At 43.9% G+C, this 20,295-nt stretch overlaps 2 protein-coding genes across 5 annotated transcripts in view; one reads left to right on the plus strand and one right to left on the minus strand.

Annotated features, from left to right (window-relative positions):
- Positions 1-16,629, minus strand: part of usp24 (ubiquitin specific peptidase 24) — a 36,326-nt gene extending 19,697 nt beyond the window's left edge. For 2 of the 4 annotated variants that reach the window (XM_083970494.1, XM_083970493.1), the window contains exons 1-25: positions 16,199-16,629; positions 12,847-13,015; positions 11,232-11,299; positions 10,985-11,128; positions 10,542-10,667; positions 10,122-10,157; positions 9,960-10,025; positions 8,847-8,912; positions 8,480-8,554; positions 6,687-6,845; positions 6,454-6,568; positions 6,256-6,359; positions 6,042-6,149; positions 5,498-5,593; positions 5,244-5,405; positions 3,981-4,073; positions 2,858-2,965; positions 2,587-2,736; positions 2,298-2,429; positions 1,674-1,785; positions 1,513-1,589; positions 1,249-1,389; positions 783-836; positions 574-689; positions 361-427 (exon numbers count right to left, since the gene is read on the minus strand). In XM_083970494.1, coding sequence (XP_083826620.1) covers positions 361-427; positions 574-689; positions 783-836; positions 1,249-1,389; positions 1,513-1,589; positions 1,674-1,785; positions 2,298-2,429; positions 2,587-2,736; positions 2,858-2,965; positions 3,981-4,073; positions 5,244-5,405; positions 5,498-5,593; positions 6,042-6,149; positions 6,256-6,359; positions 6,454-6,568; positions 6,687-6,845; positions 8,480-8,554; positions 8,847-8,912; positions 9,960-10,025; positions 10,122-10,157; positions 10,542-10,667; positions 10,985-11,128; positions 11,232-11,299; positions 12,847-13,015; positions 16,199-16,477 — 2,823 coding nt within the window. In that variant the 5' untranslated portion in view covers positions 16,478-16,629. The remainder of the gene's footprint in view (positions 1-360; positions 428-573; positions 690-782; positions 837-1,248; positions 1,390-1,512; positions 1,590-1,673; positions 1,786-2,297; positions 2,430-2,586; positions 2,737-2,857; positions 2,966-3,980; positions 4,074-5,243; positions 5,406-5,497; positions 5,594-6,041; positions 6,150-6,255; positions 6,360-6,453; positions 6,569-6,686; positions 6,846-8,479; positions 8,555-8,846; positions 8,913-9,959; positions 10,026-10,121; positions 10,158-10,541; positions 10,668-10,984; positions 11,129-11,231; positions 11,300-12,846; positions 13,016-16,198) is intronic. The other 2 variants (XM_083970496.1, XM_083970495.1) reach the window with 1 other exon arrangement.
- Positions 15,477-20,032, plus strand: bloc1s2 (biogenesis of lysosomal organelles complex-1, subunit 2). The gene is made up of 6 exons (XM_083970497.1): positions 15,477-15,518; positions 17,673-17,974; positions 18,189-18,305; positions 18,443-18,562; positions 18,649-18,753; positions 19,238-20,032. Exons 2-6 carry the CDS (start codon positions 17,809-17,811, stop codon positions 19,267-19,269), a joined length of 540 nt encoding a protein of 179 aa, XP_083826623.1. The 5' UTR covers positions 15,477-15,518; positions 17,673-17,808; the 3' UTR covers positions 19,270-20,032.
- Positions 20,033-20,295: the final 263 nt, after the last annotated feature.

Genomic DNA, 20,295 nt, shown 5'->3' on the forward strand with positions numbered 1-20,295 from the left:
CAACAAACATGCATTTTTTTTTCAAATGTAGACATTTGCACAAAAGTTACTCTAAGTCTATCCAAGAACATTGCTGTAAGAAGTGTTAAAAATACTTGTGACAAAGGTCTAAAGAGAGTAAAATGTTAGGATGATTGATAAATTGTGATGCTGAGCAATAGCACTGTGCAGGACATACGTTTCCTTTCAAGCTAGATGTTACAAACATGTAAATATCTTGAGGTTTTACATGATGTGAAACCTCAGATTAATGCTGAAAATATCTCATTATTTGTTGCACAATTTAATCTATATGACAATTAATGTTTCCCATACAAACCTAATGTCATATTCGCAGAGGGTTAAGATCATATATCCTACCTCTATAGTGATCACGTAGCGTTCAGCCAGTAGCAGCAGTCTTTCGATTATTACAAGCTTAGTGGATCTGGAGATGGTCAGAAAACGAACAGGAATTTAATAAGACTCAACAAAAAAAAAAGGTCTCATCCACAAAACAGTTAAAAAAATGACTCCACACACACGGTTCAATAGGTTTAGTAACCATGTTCTTACCCAAACCCCCCTCTGTACCTGGATGGTGATTGTACAGATGTGGCCACAGTCGGCATGGCGGTGGCCGTCAGCATTTTGGTTGCCCTAGTAACGGCATGTGTCAAAGTAGGACCGCCCAGGGCAGAACTCGCCGCCTGAAAATGAAAGTGAACGGGGATGTGCTCTCAAGTTCTGAGTGCAGTGAAACAGCACGATGACTTTTGACAGAAACAGATTCAGTAACTCACCTCTAGTCTCTTGTAACAATCAGCAATGAACTTCTTGTGTAAAGTCACAGAATCCTGCAAAGGATCAAGAGTTAATGTAAGTTAATGTTGTTTATGTCAAGTTTCAAAAGAGACTGATACACTGATACGATAATACTGTGTGTACTTCCTGTTTTCAAGCTTCACAATGTACTTGTGGCTCTTTATCAAACAACCTGTCTTTAACTTTGTTTTTTTTCAGTGACACTGTTGTTCTCAGACAGTGAGAAACAAAAGCATGCTCACACACACACACACACACACACACACACACACACACACACACACACACACACACACACACACACACACACACACACACACACACACACACACACACACACACACACACACACACACACACACACACACACACACACACACACACACACACACACACACACACACACACACACACACACACACACACACACACACACACACACACCTTCTTCATCTTGGGATTGAGGTTGGTGTAGCTGTAAGTAATAATGAGCTGGATTGCTTCATTGGCTATCTCTTCATCGGGGGTTTCCATCGCAATGCGCCAGATAAAATCCATCCCTGCCAGGTCGAGGCGCTCCACACACTAAAATCAGACAATATGATGATTCACAATACAAGAAGACTCCAAGTATCGAAGCTTCTAATGATCAAAACTTTAACTTTGTTAAAAAAAACGACATGTGGATGAACAGGAGTCAGGACTGACCAGCTGAGTTCCTTGGCGTTTCAGTCGATGGTCACACAGATTAACATTCTCAAAGAAAGTCTTAAACAGATTAAAACCTGAAAGACACATAAAACATGAATATCAGGTACTTGTTTGTAAACAGAGTGTTTGTTGGTCAATAGTGTTGCAAAGACTCTCACCATTCATAGTGATCTCATAGGGCTCAAGTTTTAAAATCTTCTCCTTGAAGAGCTGCTGCTGAACGTCGCTCTCGAGGTCATGTTGTCCTTTGGTGAACCACTCGAAACACATCTGCACATTGAAACACACTGTGGTTAAGCAACAATGAATGTAAATGTGGCGTCAGTATGGTTTGAACTGAGTTAGCGTTAGGGTTAGGGGGTCTGCCCATGTTCCTTTGGTTAACAAAGAGCAGTTAATAGATGAACACTGTACCATCTGAAGACAGGACTCCACTTTTGGACGTGCTCAGAGTCAGTGTAACAATTCTAATTATCACATCAAGAGTGACACAAAATGACACACCATCTGTGTGTTTTTCTCAAAACAGTGAGCCAAATCTAAAAACCTGTACACGCTTCTCTAAAATGTGTCATAATCTTACCACATGAAGGCATGTTATCTCACATATTTTTGTTTCATCTGCTTTTCCTAAAAAGAGGAAGACAACTGAACAAGTGTTTTATGTTTCCTCTGTCTTTCTGTTTGTGTTCCTCTAGTGCGGTCACCCAGAGACAGCCAACCACAATGACAAACAAATGACCAAGAGCATAGGTTGTGTTTGCACAACTAGTCTCCAATACCTCACGGTCAAGTTCACAGACGTCCGGCCCCGACACCAGGCACTCCCACAGTTCCTTGGCTCGGTTCCAGACCAGGTAGAGGCTGGCCTCTTGGAGGAAGAAGGCCAGGAAGCGCAGGTGGCTGTCCAGATACTAAACAAATAGAGAACACACACTGTCATCTGTGCAGCTCAGACAGAATTGCTCATATTGATGTTAAATTCCAACCTGTGCTGTAAATCATTTCTATGAGCTGTCTTGCAGCTCCACTGAGCAGAAAAGATAATCAATGAAAGTAAGAAAAACAAACCTCCTGGTAGGTGTACCGTCCGTCCACCATGGTCGAGCCTGAGAGTCCATTATTTCCGGCGGCAGTGATGGCGAGTCTGTGGCAGCACACGAGGGATCCTGTGATCAGTTTGACGATCTCAAAGTTCTTCTTCAAGTCCTGGATGATGCTCTGTGAGGAGGCACGGGAGGGGAGGAGGAGGGGAGGAGGAGGAGGAGGAGGGGGGGGTTTAGAATAACAAAACTCCACTGATCAGAGAACAGATTGCAGACTGCTGGCGTGTTTGCGTTACCTTGTCTTGTTTTTGATACGTCTGCTTGATGAAGGAGCGGGTGATCTCGTGCAGCTGCCGGAGAGCAGGGACGACCCAGACAGCCTGAGGACTGCTCTGCTGAGAGGCCTGTTGTGACACACACACACACACACACAATATGCATTAAAGCAGAACCAGCGCAGATGTACAACATGCTACAAAAACAGAGGTCTGCGATGGTCATTACTGATCAGATTTCTTTGTCATATATTTTGTCATCACAGATGCACCATTTTTGTAGTAAAAGCTTTAGGAAAATATTAGAATAAAATCAGAGACAGGGATGTGTTGGCTTAACTTTAGACTTCATCTGTTTGCACAACTGTGTGAATCTACTATCAAACATCTACTTCCTCTGTAAAGCTCTGGATATCCCTGGCTCTGATTAGATTCCTCTTTGCTTAAAGGGATAGTTCAACATTTTGACAAATTGGCCCATTGCTATAATCCTTACAGTTTTAGGAGTAGGTTTGTTACCTTTAATTGTCAGTGCAAGCTATTTTTAGAACGGTGGAGCAGAGCCGTTAGCTGCTCAGAGCTACGCTACGGAGGCTGATGGGATTTTTTGGTTTCCCTCATCAAACTCAACAAATACACAATCCAACAACTCCAAAAAGCTCTCGTGGACAAGTTGTGACCTGCACATTCACCACGCTGTGAGATAATAACGGAACGTTACGAGACGGAGCACCGACAATTAAAGGTAACAAACCTACTCCTAAGACTATGGGGATTGTGGCAATGGGCCAACTTGCCAAAATGTTGAAGTATCCCTTTAAGTAGTCGTACGAGCACTTCCACCAGAACCGAGCCCTCATCCAGCAGCTTAAAATCACTGGTTGAATTCGGCCAGCTCTCACCCAGGACAGGATCAACACCACTGTGTGAATCATCCATCAGTGCCAAAGCAGAAGATTAACTTGCACCTGGTTAAACTACCTTGTGTTAGAATCAAGTGTGATTATCAACCTCTGACCAAATGACACCCCCCTTTGTGGGCGAAGCCCTCCTCCACAATTGGTTGGCAGGCGTGAAGCAGCGAGATTGGACACAGATTGGTTGGTCAGTGGAGAAAACAGATCGTCTGAGCTTCTTGTCTTACTTTGACCATAGAGTTAGCTTTCTTCTTGCCCCAAGTGCCAGACAGAAATGAGCTTTGAGTGTCGCTGCCTTTACTGTCCTCCTGAGCGTGAGTCTAGAGACATATGTTTTATGTGAGGTGGGACAGACTGTGAGGCTGGGAAGGAAAGTCAGTTCAGCACGTGTTGCTACAGGCAAAAACACAACAGCAGTTTTCATGGCGGATATTTGGATGAAGCAGGAAACACTCAGCAAATAAGATTTTTCTGATTTCTGACAGCTCTGTGGTATTTAGTTGTGCCACAGCACAACTTGGGTCACAGCAGAGAGCTGCCCCTGAGATAAATTGATTTCAAACTTTTACCTTTTAACATTAATATCCTTCATAGACCTTTTAATAATTTCAGTATCCGTAAATCAATCAAGATTAGTGGTAGCACATCAAGTCCGCCTGTTTATCATTTATAAATAGTGTGTATTAAATATTTAATATGTAATATAAGATGATAAGAGGGCACATTTAAATATTTGTCAACTGTAACAGACATATCTTATATCACTACTACTGATTTATGATGTTACTTATGTTATACTGAAAAGAAGAAATGGAGTTGTTAACAAACACATTAATTAACACCTGAACCTGCTTACAACTATATTATAATTAGTTATAAACCACATTATCAATATGTTTGTTCTGGTATATTTCATCCTGATTTGATTCATCCTATCTTTGTGCAAATATGAATATGAAGGAATTATGGAAAGTACGTTTCAGCACATCTTGATAAGTGAGTTTGGCTGACTCAAGTAACGACTGAGGCAGAACTGTGGAACAGGAAGATGGAAGAAGGAGAGAGAACAAGTCTCTGGCCTGAGGGACTGAACGAGCCAGGAGAGGAAATTATGACTTTTTCTTGTCTTTCAAAAAAGATAAAAACAATACACGATTAACTCCTGACAGACAGTTGAGCCGGAGGACAGCCAAGAACCCACAACCCCACTGCTGCTTTAAGGATGCTGGAGTCAGGTGACAGAGGTAAACAAGCTGAAGCTGGAGGTTAATATGCAGCACTGACAAGGACACGCTAACTTTAGACCAAAACTGTCAGAGCACACAGAAAAATGTTGGGGCCTAATGCAGTGCCTGCTTTAAACTTGTTGAGCTGCACAAAACAGTCCCCATGCTTCTGTGTCCTCAGAAAATAAACATGCAGAGCTATTGGCCAATGAAGCACTGACTACAATTTATTCCATCCCAGTGTCTGGTGCGTGCCTGCCTCACCTTCTTAATGTCCTCGATACATTTAATGATGTAACCGCGTTTCACCGTCTCCTTGACAGCATAGGCATCGCTCAGGATCCCCAGGTGCTCCTCCAGCGCCTGCTGAACGAGACTGGTGGGCAGGGTGGGGAGATGAGCCAGCTCCCACAGCACCTCCAGCACCTGAACAGACACAGACAAAGAAGCTACAGACTCGAGGCTGTGCAGAGTGATGCTGTAGATCTCCGCTCCTGCTTTGAGATAAACCAACGCACCTTTCCAGTTGTAGTCTCAGAGCGAGCCTCTCTGCCGATCCGTCCGATCAGACTGAGCAGCTTCTGCCTCACACGGTCGCTCTCGATCTCCCAGCTCTAAATCCCATGCAGACACATAATCATTAAACGGATAGTTCAACATTTTGGCAAATTGGCCCCTGCTATAATCCTTATAGTTTTAGGAGTAGGTTTGTTGCCTTTAATTGTCGGTGCAAGCTATTTTTAGAACGGCAGAGCAGAGCCGCAAGCTGCTCAGAGCTACGCTATGGAGGGTAACGGGATTTCTTGGTTTCCCTCATCAAACTCATCAAATTCACAATCCAACAACTCCAAAATGCTCTTGTGGACAAGTTGTGACCTACACAGCTCGCGGCTCTGCTCCGCCGTTCTAAAAATAGCTTGCACCGACAATTAAAGGTATCGAACCTACTGCTAAAACTATAGGGATTATGGCAATGGGCCAATTTGCCAAAATGTTGAACTATCCCTTTAACACGTGCTCAACAGTGGTCGTTCATTGTTCTATATTCTCCGCAGCACTGACCTTCTGTATGAGCACGAAGAGGTGGGTGAGCTGATCGAAGCTGAACTTCACAGCAGCAGCAGCGATGATCGTGTGAATGTTTTCTATCACAGTTGACGACTGTCCCGCCTGGAAATGCCCACACATCAAACAGTTACCACAATTAAACCTGTTGCATGTGCTCGATGAAAATGACAAATATCACAGAAGCATCACAACAGACACTGGTGCTGACCTGTATTTTCCAGATCTTAGAGAGCTCGTCCAGAGACAGTTTACTCCCCAGCAGCTCGATGATTCCCTTAATCCTCTCACAGTACTGAGCTTGATCGATGTTACCTGATGCAGGGACACATTTAATGCAATTTTATTATTCTAATCAAAGTATGTGAATAATTAATTTGTCCTGGTGCTTTGTAAACACTTCTCTTACCCTCCAGTGCTATTGATAGGACTGAATTCTCTACCAACCAGTCCAGCAGCTTATCTGTGTCGATGGCGTTTTTCACCGTCTTCGACACCGTGCTCTCTTCTATCAACTTTGTCACCTGAGAGAGAAATACATGTGAAAACAGTGGGAAATCAGATCAAACACAGGTTGAAACACTGGAAAAAATTTGAAAAGAAAAAAGAAAAAAAGGTGTTCTGACGCAATGACAAGCAGACCTCTTTGAGAGAGTTCATCTTGGTGGAGAAGTGGGGGGTTTTGAGCATCCGCAGCAGTGTGTCTAGCCGCAGATCGTCCACCACGGCAACCAGCTCCCTCTGGAACCTCATGCACAACAGCTTGATGGCCGACAGCAGGTCCGGGATGCTTACCAGACGCTAGGGTTACGAGGCAAACAAAGAGTGACTAAGTGATAACTTCGCAGTCAACAAACACAAGCTCTTCTTAATCCTGCGTTAAGTGTTTAAATATCTCCCTATATGCCCAGCGCATCCTCATCTTCCTAACCTATCTGCGTGGGTAAGTTGGGTGCAGTGTTTTCTACAGTGTCATAACTTCCTACAGCTCTATAACTCACGGTACATGTAATTCAGTTTAAATTACATAGCATCATGACATACTTTATCTCATAGATGAGGAATTACTCTGCATCTGTCAGATCAAACTTCGCTTTTCGAACAAAATGAGAAATGAGAAATGAGGTGAAAACTGACGTTCGAACATGTGCCTTCCACAACGACGCAAATTAAAGCAGAAGTGAGTGATCCGGTCGTTTTCGCTAATGCTGCGTTCCAGTCAGGCTTTTGAAATCATAAATTACAGCTTCAAGTCACAACTTACGACTTTGTAGCGTTCCAGGCAACCCACTCGTGTTTTTCCGACCTGTTTTACCGGTGAAAGTCACTATAACGGCCACTCGTAACTTCCGACCCGTGAAATCGTACCAGTACGTCTTTTTGTACAGTCTATGTACCAGATCGAACTGGTACGACGTCACAGGTCGGAAAAAAACGAGTTTCCTTGAACGCACCATAACAGTCCTCGTCCCTACGTCGCCACATTCACGGCGTTCCTTGGCTGCACACACAGCCCTGCATGCCGTTCTCTCTCCTCATTGGATAAAAACTGTAGGATACGATAAATGTTTTCTCCTCGGCTCAGAGCAGAGCAGAGTGACTGACAGACCCGTGTTTCAGACCAAACACTCTATGTAAGTGATTGCTGTCGGAAGATATAACTATTTAAGACTTATATTAACACAAATATATCACTCACTTCTGCTTTAATGTAGTGCGTTGCAACGTTCGGGGTAGTAAACATGTCGATAAAATAAACAATTTAGTTGTTGTGCACAACGTAGAGCTGCAGCTTCAAATTTACAAGCAGAGTTTTTTTAATTGCCTGTTTATTCGGCTGGGGCGGTGGCCTACGTGTTTTTCTTTTTATCAATCGATCCACAGACCACTTATGTGCCGATCACAGATCAACTTTGATCCGTTGCACCACTACTTAGAATATTATGATTTCCCTTCTTGAAGTTTTATATTGAGTTAGTAAAACTTAAGTGTGTGGCAAATGTCACATAACAGATTTGGTTGGAATGCCCTTTAGTGGACACGGGACATAATAATAAGCTGGTAGGTGCATAATGAGCTAAAAAAAACACATTAAAAATTCAAATATAATTTGAATATTTAACATAAGAAGCATTTGAAATTGAATCTGATTTGGGGGGAGATTGACAGTCCTACTGTGCATACTGTTGATATCAGAAGCAGATCTAAGGGACGTGATTCAAACTGCTATTGTAACTAACCTGTGCCCCTGTGTTACGCTTCTCAAAGAAAGCTTGGTTCTATCCCACACCTGCTCAAGTGACTGACCAAACAGCAATGTGAACAAAATCTCTCTCTGGCTTCTGACACAAAATATCACCGACTGTCAATCCACAACCATAAATATGTCGCTCAGGTGACTTTAAACAGCAGGGAAACAAATGTGCAAAACCTACCTTGTCTTTAAGATCCTTCTCCTCCAGGTTCTGCACATATGTGATCATCTTGTGGATGACAGGATCAAGCATGGGCTGAGGAGAAAAACAAGATGAAACTTTGTTGAGACCTGTGGGGGAAAAGTTGGCAAGTGCAGCGGCAAAACAATAAGAGGATACAGTGAATAAAAATAGAGTATAAATAAGAATGGAGCACAGGGGTCGCGTAAACAAACAGAACCCATCATTTCAACACCGGAGCGGGTCAGAGAAGAAGGACTACACACTGAGAGACCGACAAATACAGGGGGAACAAAGGAAGGACATGAAATCAAATGAGGCTCAGGATGGTACCACTCAGTGTGTGTGTATGTGTGTGTGAGCTCACCTGGACGAGGCTGGAGTTTAGGTATTCTGCACAAACTCCAAGAGGCTGGACCAGAGCTGATACACACTGTGCAGACAGATGAGGGGAAACAGAACAACTCAGGTATGATGACATGACACAAACTAAACTCTAATAAATAGCAGCTCAGTCTGTATGGCTCATTATAGAAAACATACACAACAACAACAAACTACCACTGCTCTCACATGAAAATGTTTCCACCAGGGAACAAATTGTGTTTAAACCGATACTGTGTTTTCACTGCTGCATGTGAGCAAAAGATAGGGACATGTAATCAGATGTGTGGGTGAATTTTCCAACACCGGCGCCCAGCTGTCGTTTGTCATTCAGTGCAGCACCGCAGCGGCTTGTTGAATACTTCTCATGTTCCTGCCGTGTTTTTTTCTATCTTCCATCTCTGCTTCTGAGAGCAGCTCCTTCACCTTCCTCCTTTATTAACTCAGAAAACCCTCCCTTTGCACTCCACTTCCTGCTCCAGGCGGCCTAATGAACGGCTCGCCCCTGGGAGTCAGCAGAGGAGGGGAAGCACTCCTCCCATTATCTTTTGTTCTTTCACTTTCACATTCCCTCTCTCCTGTGCTTGGAGTGCGCCAGTTATCTGACATCTTACACACTCCGCCGAGCTCTCCCTGCCACCGACGAGTCCCCCCCTACCTTATTAATATGCTAATGGTTAAAGGGGAGGCATGTGTGTGTGTGTGTGTGTGTGTGTGTGTGTGTGTGTGTGTGTGCACGCGCAGACGCTGAATCAATGGCTATGTACTGCCGTGGTTTCCGGCCAGGTTCCCAGAAGGAGGCATCAGCACAAGGATGCCTCAGAACACGTAACACAACAGAGCATTTCAAGCATCACACAGCGGGAGGAGGAGAGTGTGTTTCTGTGTAAGTGCGTATTACTGAGGGAGAGGGGAAAGAGAGAGACATTCAGCACCCTGCAGCTGAGAGCCATGGGGGTAAACATGGTGACCTTTTGCCTGTATAGACTGTCTCTCAATGCATCACCGGGGTGGGAACGATTTCACCACTCTTCAGATCCTCGGGGGCCATTTGTCAAGAGGACCGAAAGCTAAATGTGAGGAAGATTAGTCTTACAGCGATCTCGATTTCCTCGGCGTTGAGCTTAGTCTGGATGGCGGTGAATCCTCCCAGCTCTCCGAACTTTAAAAAATAAGCAAAGGAAACATTAGATTCAACTTATACAACTGGGATTATATGTATATGGAGCCCATGCGTGGATAAGAACTTGTTACTCACTCGATTCACCAAATCAACCAGCCAACCGTGAGGCTCCTAAAAACACATAATCATGTTTTCAGTGGGTTTAGACACAGCAGTGTATTTAAACTGCAAAATTACTCACAGACATTTCACTATTGTTGTGTGAAACACTCATTGATAAAAAAAAACATGGCCACACAAAAGCACGCACACACCAAGTTTTCTGACAGCTGTTGTGTGTCAGTCACACATGTTCTGCCGAGCGCCTGTGGCTCAGTTACACAACGGCCCTCCAAACATGACTAGGAACCGTAAACAAAAGCTAATAAGGAAATGTGTGTATAAATACCAGGATGGCCAAGTGTGTATCTTAATAAACTGGCGCCCGCACACTCCAAAGACACTTCACAGAAATAAAGCAAAAGGAGGAGGAGGAGGAGGAGAAGAGTCCCGTACTTTCTGATAGGTGTTGCTGGGAGAGACAGCGAACATGTTGGCCTCTTCTCCAAACACTTCGGCCCAGTTCCTCTGACAGGCCTTCATCCGATTCTTAAAATGGTACTCGTTATCAGGGTTGAAGGCCTGGACACGACAGACACACACAGCATAAATACACAGTTATACATAATGTCACACGTGAGAGAAAACAAACAGTATTTGTTTAAACCTTTTGCACACCTACATGAATTTTCATACCACAGGCATTTTGCACAGAGAGGCAAGAGATTAAATTTTTATTGTGATCATCCACCATAAATAACTTATTAAATCATTAGAGGGTTTGATAGATATTTGTTTCCTAAGTGTTCTATTGTTTTCAATGGCAATTAACTTGATGAGAAGTTAAACATATTGACAAATGGAAGGGGATTAAACAGACAGAGTGAGTGAGGACGCACCATAGTGAGGACGCCCATCAGGTTGACAGGTACGGGGTCTTGCTTCACCCTCTCTGCAACCAGCTCCACCAGCAACATGAGCATGTTGTAGATCCCCTCGTGGATCTCTGTGCCCCACTTGTGCACGGCGCTGCTCGTCAGCAGCTGTAGGCGGTGAACAGATGGGACGGAGTCGGTGAAAATACACACGTCAATGAATCAGGTACTAATACGCAGTCGCTTAGAGCTGCGTCTGTTTGTCGCTCACCTTCTTAAAGGCCTCCGGCATGCAGCGATCAATAAAGCGCTTGCAGTTCTCATCGGCGTCGGCGAGGCCTGGTGGAGAGGGAGATGTTAAGATTTGCATAAACTTGAAGGGGGGGGGGCGTTGATTAAAGCAGGTACAGACTGAGCCAAGTAACACGAGCGTTCAAAATAACAACATGTGAAAAAAAAAAACCACCCGACGCTCCAAACAAAACCTGCCACCCACACGGTAACACAGATGGAGCATTTAGCTTAATGCGGACCTGAGACACCAATCACACACTCTCACACACACACAGACACACACACAGATCGTCTTCCTCAGGGAGCCCCAGAAGATTCTGGATGATCCCACACACATTCTGAACCCAGAGTTTGAGAGCCTGCCCTCAGGCCGACGGCTCAGAACACCTAGACGCAGATTAAATCAGTACAAAAACTCATTTATTCCCATCTCCATTAAGTTATTGAACAGAAACAAAAGCAATAGCACTTTATGATTCCCTCACCATGAGTTCTTCTACCTACTCACTATGATGGTTTTTAACTGTATTCTAACTGTGATGGACATGTGCAATTAGGGTTGCAAAGGGGCGGAAAATTTCCAGTAAATTTCCAGTAAATTTCTAGAAACTTTCCATGGGAATTTATGGGAATTTATGGGATTTTTTGGGAATTTATGGGAATAAACTGGAAATTGGGGGTAATTTAATCAAACTGTATCATATCCAAACATAAATGTAAATATTTTGTTTTGTCCAGACATCCATGCAAAATAATACAATTAAAAAACAAGACATTTCAACAGATTTATTTGTGAGTAGAACTTTATCAAGTGTGCATGTGATTGAGGAATAGCATAGATATTCAAGTGTTCTTGCATTAAATCTGGTCGTTTAAAGCAGAAGTGAGTGATATATTTGTGTTAATATAAGTCTTAAATAGTTATATCTTCCGACAGCAATCACTTACATAGAGTGTTTGGACTGAAACACGGGTCTCTCAGTCCCTCTGCTCTGCTCTGAGCCGAAGAGAAAACATTTATCGTATCCTACAGTTTTTATCCAATGAGGAGAGAGAACGGCATGCAGGGCTGTGTGTGCAGCCAAGGAACGCCGTGAATGTGGTGACGTAGCGACGAGGACTGTTATGGTGCGTCCAAGGAAACTCGTATTTTTCCGACCGTGAAGTGGTACCAGTTCGATCTGGTACGAGTTCACCGGTCGGAAGTTACGAGTGGCCGTTATAGTGACTTTCACAGGTAAAACAGGTCGGAAAAACACGAGTGGGTTGCCTGGAACGCTACAAAGTCGTAAGTTGTGACTTGAAGCTGTAATTTACGATTTCAAAAGCCTGCCTGGAACGCAGCATTAGCGAAAACGACCGGATCACTCACTTCTGCTTTAAGCCAAGATTATGCTACAATATATTTCCCCCAACTATATTTAAGTTCCCTGTTCAGGGCCAACCTTCAATTTTGTAAATTTCGGATTAATTCCCATACAGTATATTCCCGTTAATTCCCATGGAAAGTTTCCAACCCTATGTGCAATGTAGCGGCCTGGCGCCCAAGACGAGTTTCCCTTCATGGGACAATAAAGTCTACTTTAACTTACCGTGCCGGGCTAGGCAGGTGGACGCGATGAGGCACTTGCCCAGGGACTCCTCTCTCTTGTAGGGTATCGACCAGTGATCGGTGAAGACGCGGCTCTCCAGCTCGTACAGGTTGGTGGTGGGAAACTCCATGCTTCCCCCAGAGCAGTTCCCATTCTCGTCGTTGCTCCTCTGCAACACAGAAATTACAAATAGTGAGTGACTTTATTGAGCACAGCTGGTCTCGCTGTTTCACAATGACATCGCAAATGTCCGCTCTGTCATTCTGGGATAATCTAAAACGGCCTCCGGCGTTGATGAAGTCAGACAGGGTGATGCTTGATTTGTTTCCTCCCTCTGGGAGGGGAGTGATAGCCATCATTTGGAGACTGTGCCCTCTCCTCTCCGATCTGCCCTTCATCCCTGCTTCCCTTCTCTATCCTCTCTCAAGCAGCTTTCAGATCCAGACAGGTGCTTGTTTTTCGAGTACATCACTGTGCGATTGCATCAAAAGAGCCAAAGTCAAGTGTGACGAACACCCAGCTATATGACCTGACTGACGGTGTACGACTTTTTACCTGCTGTTATATGTGAGCAGGTTAAAATTCAACTCAGTCTGAGCTTTGATATCTTTTACATTTATGATCCAACATGCTTCGCTGGGGTTTGGCATTCTGCTGCTGCTGTGAAAACAAAATGGCCAGTGGCACTAATGTCTGTGACTATGTGTGGTGAGAGCAACAGCAGACAAAGGATTTTTGAATTATTTACATCATAAAGTTCTGCACATATTCATGAAGTCGTCTGAATATTCATGACCAAACAACAGAACCTCCCTCTGAAATAACGCTGCCCAGTGAAACGGCTCAGCACACAAAAACATGTCCTTGCAACATACTGAGGACTGTAAGGGTACCATAATAATGCTGCTTATGATACTATACATAATAGTCAATGGAGGGCTGACTTGTTGTCTTACATAAAGAAACATCTTTAACTATGGCTGAGAGCTGATTATAAATCATCAAAACTATTACAATTCATTTGACCATTTTGCCGGCAGTCACAGTGCAGAATAAATATTAATATAGCAAAGTGTAGTTAGGTCAAGTCTTACCATTTTGAATACATCTACACACATTAGCATACATAATGGTCAGTGTGTTTAGTGCATGTTTCACTGCAGCGCATACTGATACAATATAAATTGATGGACTGGACATTAAGAACAGGAGGGAGGGAAGAGGGGGAGGAAGCAACAGAGAAGCATCATATTTCATTCTTTCCCTTTCTAAGAAAATCAGAAATGACAGCTAGATGGATGAGAGAGGGAGAGAGAGAGAGAGAGAGAGAGAGAGAGAGAGAGAGAGAGAGAGAGAGAGAGAGAGAGAGAGAGAGAGAGAGAGAGAGAGAGCGACAGAGAGAGAAAGTGGAAGAAAGAGAGAAGGAGCAAGAGAGAGAAAGAATCTGATCTAACAGAGGTCTTGGAAAAAAGGATTAAGAAACATGACATTGCTGAGACAGTTCACTCTTAATTGAACTCCAACTGAATATTTCACAAATCACCATCAAACATGCAGATAAGCAGCGAAGCTCTATGTGTCTCTAGATCCAAAGCCTTTAGGCAAAACGTATAAGTCTAAAAATGCTCAGTATGCACGTGTGTGGTTGCGCAGGACCATGAGGTAACTCAGCGCCACTCTGTTACCATGCACCCTGCAACCCCACTGGAACCCCCTGCAAAAACTGCAATGTGTTTGTGTGTGTCAGAGAGACTACCGGCGCTATATTTAGGAGCATAACATGAGGCCAAAGGCCTGTGACATGCCTCTTAAGGACAAATACAACAGACAGAGGTGGAAAAAGGAGGAATTAAAACACTTTCATCCAAATGTATTCCATACTGTATGTTTCAGAACTTACACTGCTTTGTGAGAGTGAAACTTTTTAATATGATCTCTGCAAATGTTTAAAAAACATGCATGAGAGGATGAAGTCATTACACTAAAACACTTGCTATTCATTTGACAGGCAGGTTTAGATTAAAAAAACAGGTTCAAATTAAACATCTGTAGCATTTGAACATATAGGAGAAAATATGGTATAACTATGGTATTTTATTTTAACCACACTCAATGGAGAGTGAGTTGCTTTGAGCTTGATTGACCTATAACAACACCATTATTAGGATATCATCAAAAATGGGCTTATTGGTTGCAATAAGCTGCAAGTGTGTGCCATTTTCTGTTTTTATAGAGAAAATGTCAACGGTGGTCACTCTACATGCACAATTACAGGCTGGTAAAAGGGTTAAAAGGAAGTGGCCAACAGGCATCAAGGCCATGGTGGTTTGTGTGAACCTGCTGAGCTGAGCAAGCGCTGCAGCATGTGGCTGAAAAGTCTGAATTATGATCAGTAATCACACAAATGACTTGTGGCTCTCCAGGAAGTCACTGTTGATAGCACCTGCAGGATTCCTGGGATGTGGGAGAGCAACAGGTTTGAGGTCATGTTGCTGAAGGCTGTCGGTCAAAACAATCCGGCCATGTCCTGTCTGTAGGGGTGTTTGTGACTAGCCAGTGGAGTTTGGTGTAAAAACAACACGTGAACACAGTAAACTAGGGACGAAGAGATAGGACCTGCACACCCTGACATCTGTCAAATGACTGTCGAGGGACCGGCGACTGGCCTACAGGTACCAAATACCAACAATCAGTCAGATCACAGAGACTTTTAGACAGCTGAGAGAGTGTGGCCAGGAGAAAAACCAGAATTACCCGGTACAGTGAGGAAATTGCGAAACCAGCTCTCAGTCAGGTCCGTGCCGACTGCAGCCTCGGCTCTGAGCACGGTGATGCTGCCAGCTAACGTGGGCTAACCGAGCCGGAGCAGGCTGAGCACACCGAGCCGGCTGCCTGTCTGTGGTCTGCAGGCGAACTGATTCCCCCACTATCACAGCAGCTCAGCCAGATAAACCCCGCGACTGCAGCAGCAGCCCCGCAGAGTGATGCCCCGGTGCTGCTCCTCCTGCTCCGGTCACTGGCGGGTTCAACTCCCAACTTACGCTAGCTAACCCAGCTAGCAGCTAGCTAGGTTAGCCTTTAAGTTTAGAAATGCAATATATCCCCGTTATTTGAGCAGCTGAGCCTCACGTTAGCGGACAGTCCTCCAGCCACTGTGAGCCGGTGACATGCCCTGTTCCGTGGGGACTGGGGGTATTTCTGCTGCTGCTCTGACAGCTCACGTTGTGCTCGGTGCAGGCAGCGCTGAGGCTGCTAAGTTAAGCTAGTTAAATGGGCGAGCCCACTCTCTTTCACTAAGTTACCATCAGCCTTGTTCACCTCCTTCGCTCCCCTGCTCGGTGCTGGCTCTTACCTCGCTATCTACCACATCGTGGTATGCGGGCGGAGGGTCAAACCCCCCAGTCCCGGTCCGCCCGCTGTTTTCCCCGTCTCCGCTGGTGCCCAAGCCGGGCGCAGGCCCGCTCTCCATCGGCTCGTATCCATAACCGAGTCCGGGGCTTTCGTTGGTCAGGAGCGCCACTGCCTCGTTGATGTCGTTCTTCGCCAGCCGGAGCGCCTTCCTTATCACGTCGGGGTCCGGGAAACCCATGCAGAGGAGCGTCGTTATGTGCTGCTCCTCTTCGGTCTCCATTTTCGGGGTGTCTCCGTCTCTCAGACTAATAGTAACGGGGTGTTCGGCACAGCCCTGTAGCTGTGCACGCCGCCATGTTTACAGTCCCTCCGCTGCTAGCCTGTCACGATCTGGCTGCTGCTTCCCCTCCACAGCGCCGACACAGGTGTTATGGCGAGTTGTGCTGCCATGAGCAGATGCTCACTTCGGGAGCGCGCACAGCGAAAAGTTACAGATGTGGTTTAATTTCAAAGGTTAATCACTGTTTAACAGCTGTGTCATCTTCTGTTTTTCGTGATCATTAAATATCAACGCATAAATTGTCCTTTCTTTTCAAAGGACAAGATAAAACAAATGAGAAGTTATGCAGACACTAAATCAAAATGATGTAGCCTAATCTCAAAATGTTGATTCGCGAAGCATGATCTTAATATTTGTATTATGGCAAATCCCCTCTTCTTTTTTCCTTGTGGGAAAACGCTGTAAATGGTAAAAAAAAAAAAAAAGTACTGCAGTCATGATGTCTGCATGCTGACATTTCAACCTGACAAACCAAAGTAGAGTTTTAAGTTGTGGAGTTAAAACTCTACTAGATGAGGTGGGTTGAATGAGGATAATAATGCCAGTATTGCAGTGAAATGTGTTGTACTATGTACTAAATTATCATATCATTATTATAGCTAATCACCTTAGCTATACCTTTTATTATAGCTAATCACCTTTTAAATAAATGATGTTCAGGTACACATTTATGGCTAAACTTGAGAATAAGGATCCCCCCACACACATGATTTAACAACACCACTCTTAACAATTACCTAGGGTCGTAGCTTGCAGTTTACCTGTAGCATTTGTATTAAATATTTCTATTTTCAGCAATAACTGATTAAAAATACAATAAATGATTATATGATATATCATTTATCATTTCTATTACGGTATGTTACAAATATAAACAACACACTGAGTTTATAAGCATTTATTTTATAGACTTTTTGCACTATTATACTGCAACAAGCTCGTGCCCCCTATTGCAGAAAGAAATGTCAGATTTGTTTTTTATTGTAACCTCAGTGAAGTTGATGTGGATATTTCCAGGTGATTTTGGTTTTAATTTTGCTTATTTATTTATTTTTACAACCCATTTTCCCCCTTTTCTTACTTTTCTCGGTTAATTTCATAATTGAATGTAATTTGCCCGGCATTGTTAATAAAGTTTTTATACGGCCACAATCTCAGACAACATAAGGGCGTGGCAATGCGCGCGAGTAGGGCTGGTGGTCTGTGGTGGCGGGTGAGCGTCACGTGAACACTCAGCTCATGTGACTGAGGAGACCCGAAACAGGAACAAAATGGCTGCAACTGGAGACGACGCCACTGCAATGGACAGCATCTCCAGGGCACCTCCGACCGCCGTAGCGGCCTCGAACCCGGCTCCGAGCTGCAGCAGCCACACCGAAGGCCCGGAGGACGCAGCGGACAGCCCTGCGGCCGTCCCCAGGAAGCCCCACACCAGCAGTGAGATGTGTTTCCATGCAGCTTCCGTAGCCTGCTAATGCTAATAGCACACAACAACCAGTCAATTATCATCTCAAATCGTGGATTACATTGTTCGACAGTTTCCTTAAAGATTTTTGTTGAACTTGGCTTTGTAGGTTTTATCGTTGTGGTTGCATTAGGTGTTGACCTGGGTTAACCAGCAGCGACCTGTGTTGTATTTACCCTCCTTCAGGTGATGGAGGTGTGGAGACAGCAGAGGAGGCTGTGGAGCCTGCAGAGCCTGACATCAACGAGTTGTGCACTGATATGTTTGAAAAGATGGCCATATTCCTGCAAGGAGAACTCACAGGTCTCTTGTCTCATTTGCTGTTCTTTCCCCCCCGACTCACACAGAAATATCTCCTAGATAAGTCATGGTTTCTGATGCTTGTTTACTCATCCTTTCCCCTTCTTTTCTTCTGGTTGCTTTTCATCTTTGCATCTCAGCCACATGCGAGGATTATCGTCTGTTGGAGAACATGAACAAGCTAACCAGCCTGAAATACATGGAAATGAAAGACATCAGCATCAACATTAGCCGTAACCTGCAGGACCTCAACAACAAGTGTGAGTAGGATATCTTGCGTCTGTAGCCTACAAAAATTCTATATTATTTCTATTACTGTGCCATTGACTCCTGTGTGTTGCTGTAGATGCCAGCCTACAGCCCTACCTGGATCAGATAAATCAGATTGAGGAGCAAGTGTCTGCACTGGAACAAGCTGCTTACAAACTGGATGGATACTCCAAGAAGCTGGGTAAGACATGTAATACACAGAAGTGCAGATCGAGATGTAACAAAGGCTACAGTTCCTGAGGCTGACCCTTTTGAAGTTCAGCATTCACTGGTATTAGTAAGCTTAAATTTACATTAAATAAATGTCTTATGAATCTACTTTTAGTATAACTGGAATTACAGTATGCCACAGTATGTCTCCTGTATCGTCTCGTGTTTCCCTGTCACTGAAGAAAATTTGTGCTTGACAGTGGAAACATAATGGTCTCATTAGTTGTGTGCTGGCTATTGATTTTGGAATGTGAGCTCCAATCCAATAATGGTTCGGTCACATTTATCAGATCTAATTGCAAAGCATTATAAAGTCTGCCAGCAGATGGCGCTGCAGTACAACAGATAATTCTTCACATTTCAGGCTACAAAGGCAGCTAAACATGACCTGGTTGTGTTGCATTTGGACTTCAATTAAAGAGTGATTAAGACCCTTACTCTCTTCATTTTTACAGAGGCCAGATTCAAAAAACTGGAGAAGCGATGATGGATGGAAAGGCAGACTGAGAGTTACGGTGCCTTCTAACCTTCTTTCACCCTGCCTTGCCTTACTCTCTCCTTGCCAGCGGAGCCAGGAGCTGCGGGCAGGATGTGAACTGAGACTGAAACAACAAACAGTCCGAGCCACATTGACACTTAGAATCGACCAAGGAGGAAGCAGCTGAAGGCACATGAATTAGTACTGCAGTGCTTGGCTTAGGTTTTACCCCCGGTTAACAGTTTTTGGCAGCAGTCGTGCAGCCAAGTGTGCAGTGTATATCCATGTTCTTTTGCAGATATACTTTATATTAAATAAATCTGCCTAATGACCTGCATATCCCAACTGAATGGTGGAATGAATCAGAGTGTGCCAGTACTTATAAGAAACTATGTAGGTATAATATACATGATGAAGCATGCTCATAGATTTGTCGTTCTACTGTCCTAGCCCTCACTGAGCACTACAGGCAACCAACCTCCTGAAAGCTGGAATTTGAGTTAATAATAGTAGCATGACATCTACTTTGGGAAACTGTATTTTTTATTGCTACAGATTTGTTTTCCTGGGCAGTGTGAACAGCAGCACATTCTGTTAAAAGTTAATGAGTTTGTTACATTAAAGGCTATAGCACATCTCAAAGTCACACTAGCTTTGTATAGTGAGTTGTATGTTTGTAATTTAAAAAGATTAATGTTAAATATGGATGGATGATGATATGTATTTTTAGATATTGACTCTGACGACTTGAGGTTTTTCAGAATAAATGTTGATTTGCACATCATGGTATGACTGTTTCCTTAGAATGAACCCACCACTGACAGCAGATGGCAGACCTGCACCATCATAAAGGAGAAGATGATGTCTCAGATATTGTATGACTCTGACCCACTGAAAGGTTTCTGTTTCATCCCTCTGAAAGGAAAAAGTAAGAGGGAGAAAGAAACAGAGTTTAAGGCTGAGACACATAGCAATTAAAAACAAAAGGTTAATGTATTGCCAGTGGTGTATGTGCTGCCCCCTGCCTCCTTTGTT

Source organism: Trachurus trachurus, assembly GCF_905171665.1.
Source record: "Trachurus trachurus genome assembly, chromosome: 4".
Classification (NCBI taxonomy): Eukaryota; Metazoa; Chordata; class Actinopteri; order Carangiformes; family Carangidae; genus Trachurus; species Trachurus trachurus.

What these genes read in the sequence shown, in the direction of transcription:
- bloc1s2 (XM_083970497.1), top strand. Translation starts at nt 17,809, where the DNA reads ATGGCTGCAACTGGAGACGACGCCACTGCAATGGACAGCATCTCCAGG. An exon ending in CAGGAAGCCCCACACCAGCA is followed by an intron (nt 17,975 to 18,188) that starts GTGAGATGTGTT and finishes ACCCTCCTTCAG; the next exon opens with GTGATGGAGGTGTGGAGACA. An exon ending in CCTGCAAGGAGAACTCACAG is followed by an intron (nt 18,306 to 18,442) that starts GTCTCTTGTCTC and finishes TTTGCATCTCAG; the next exon opens with CCACATGCGAGGATTATCGT.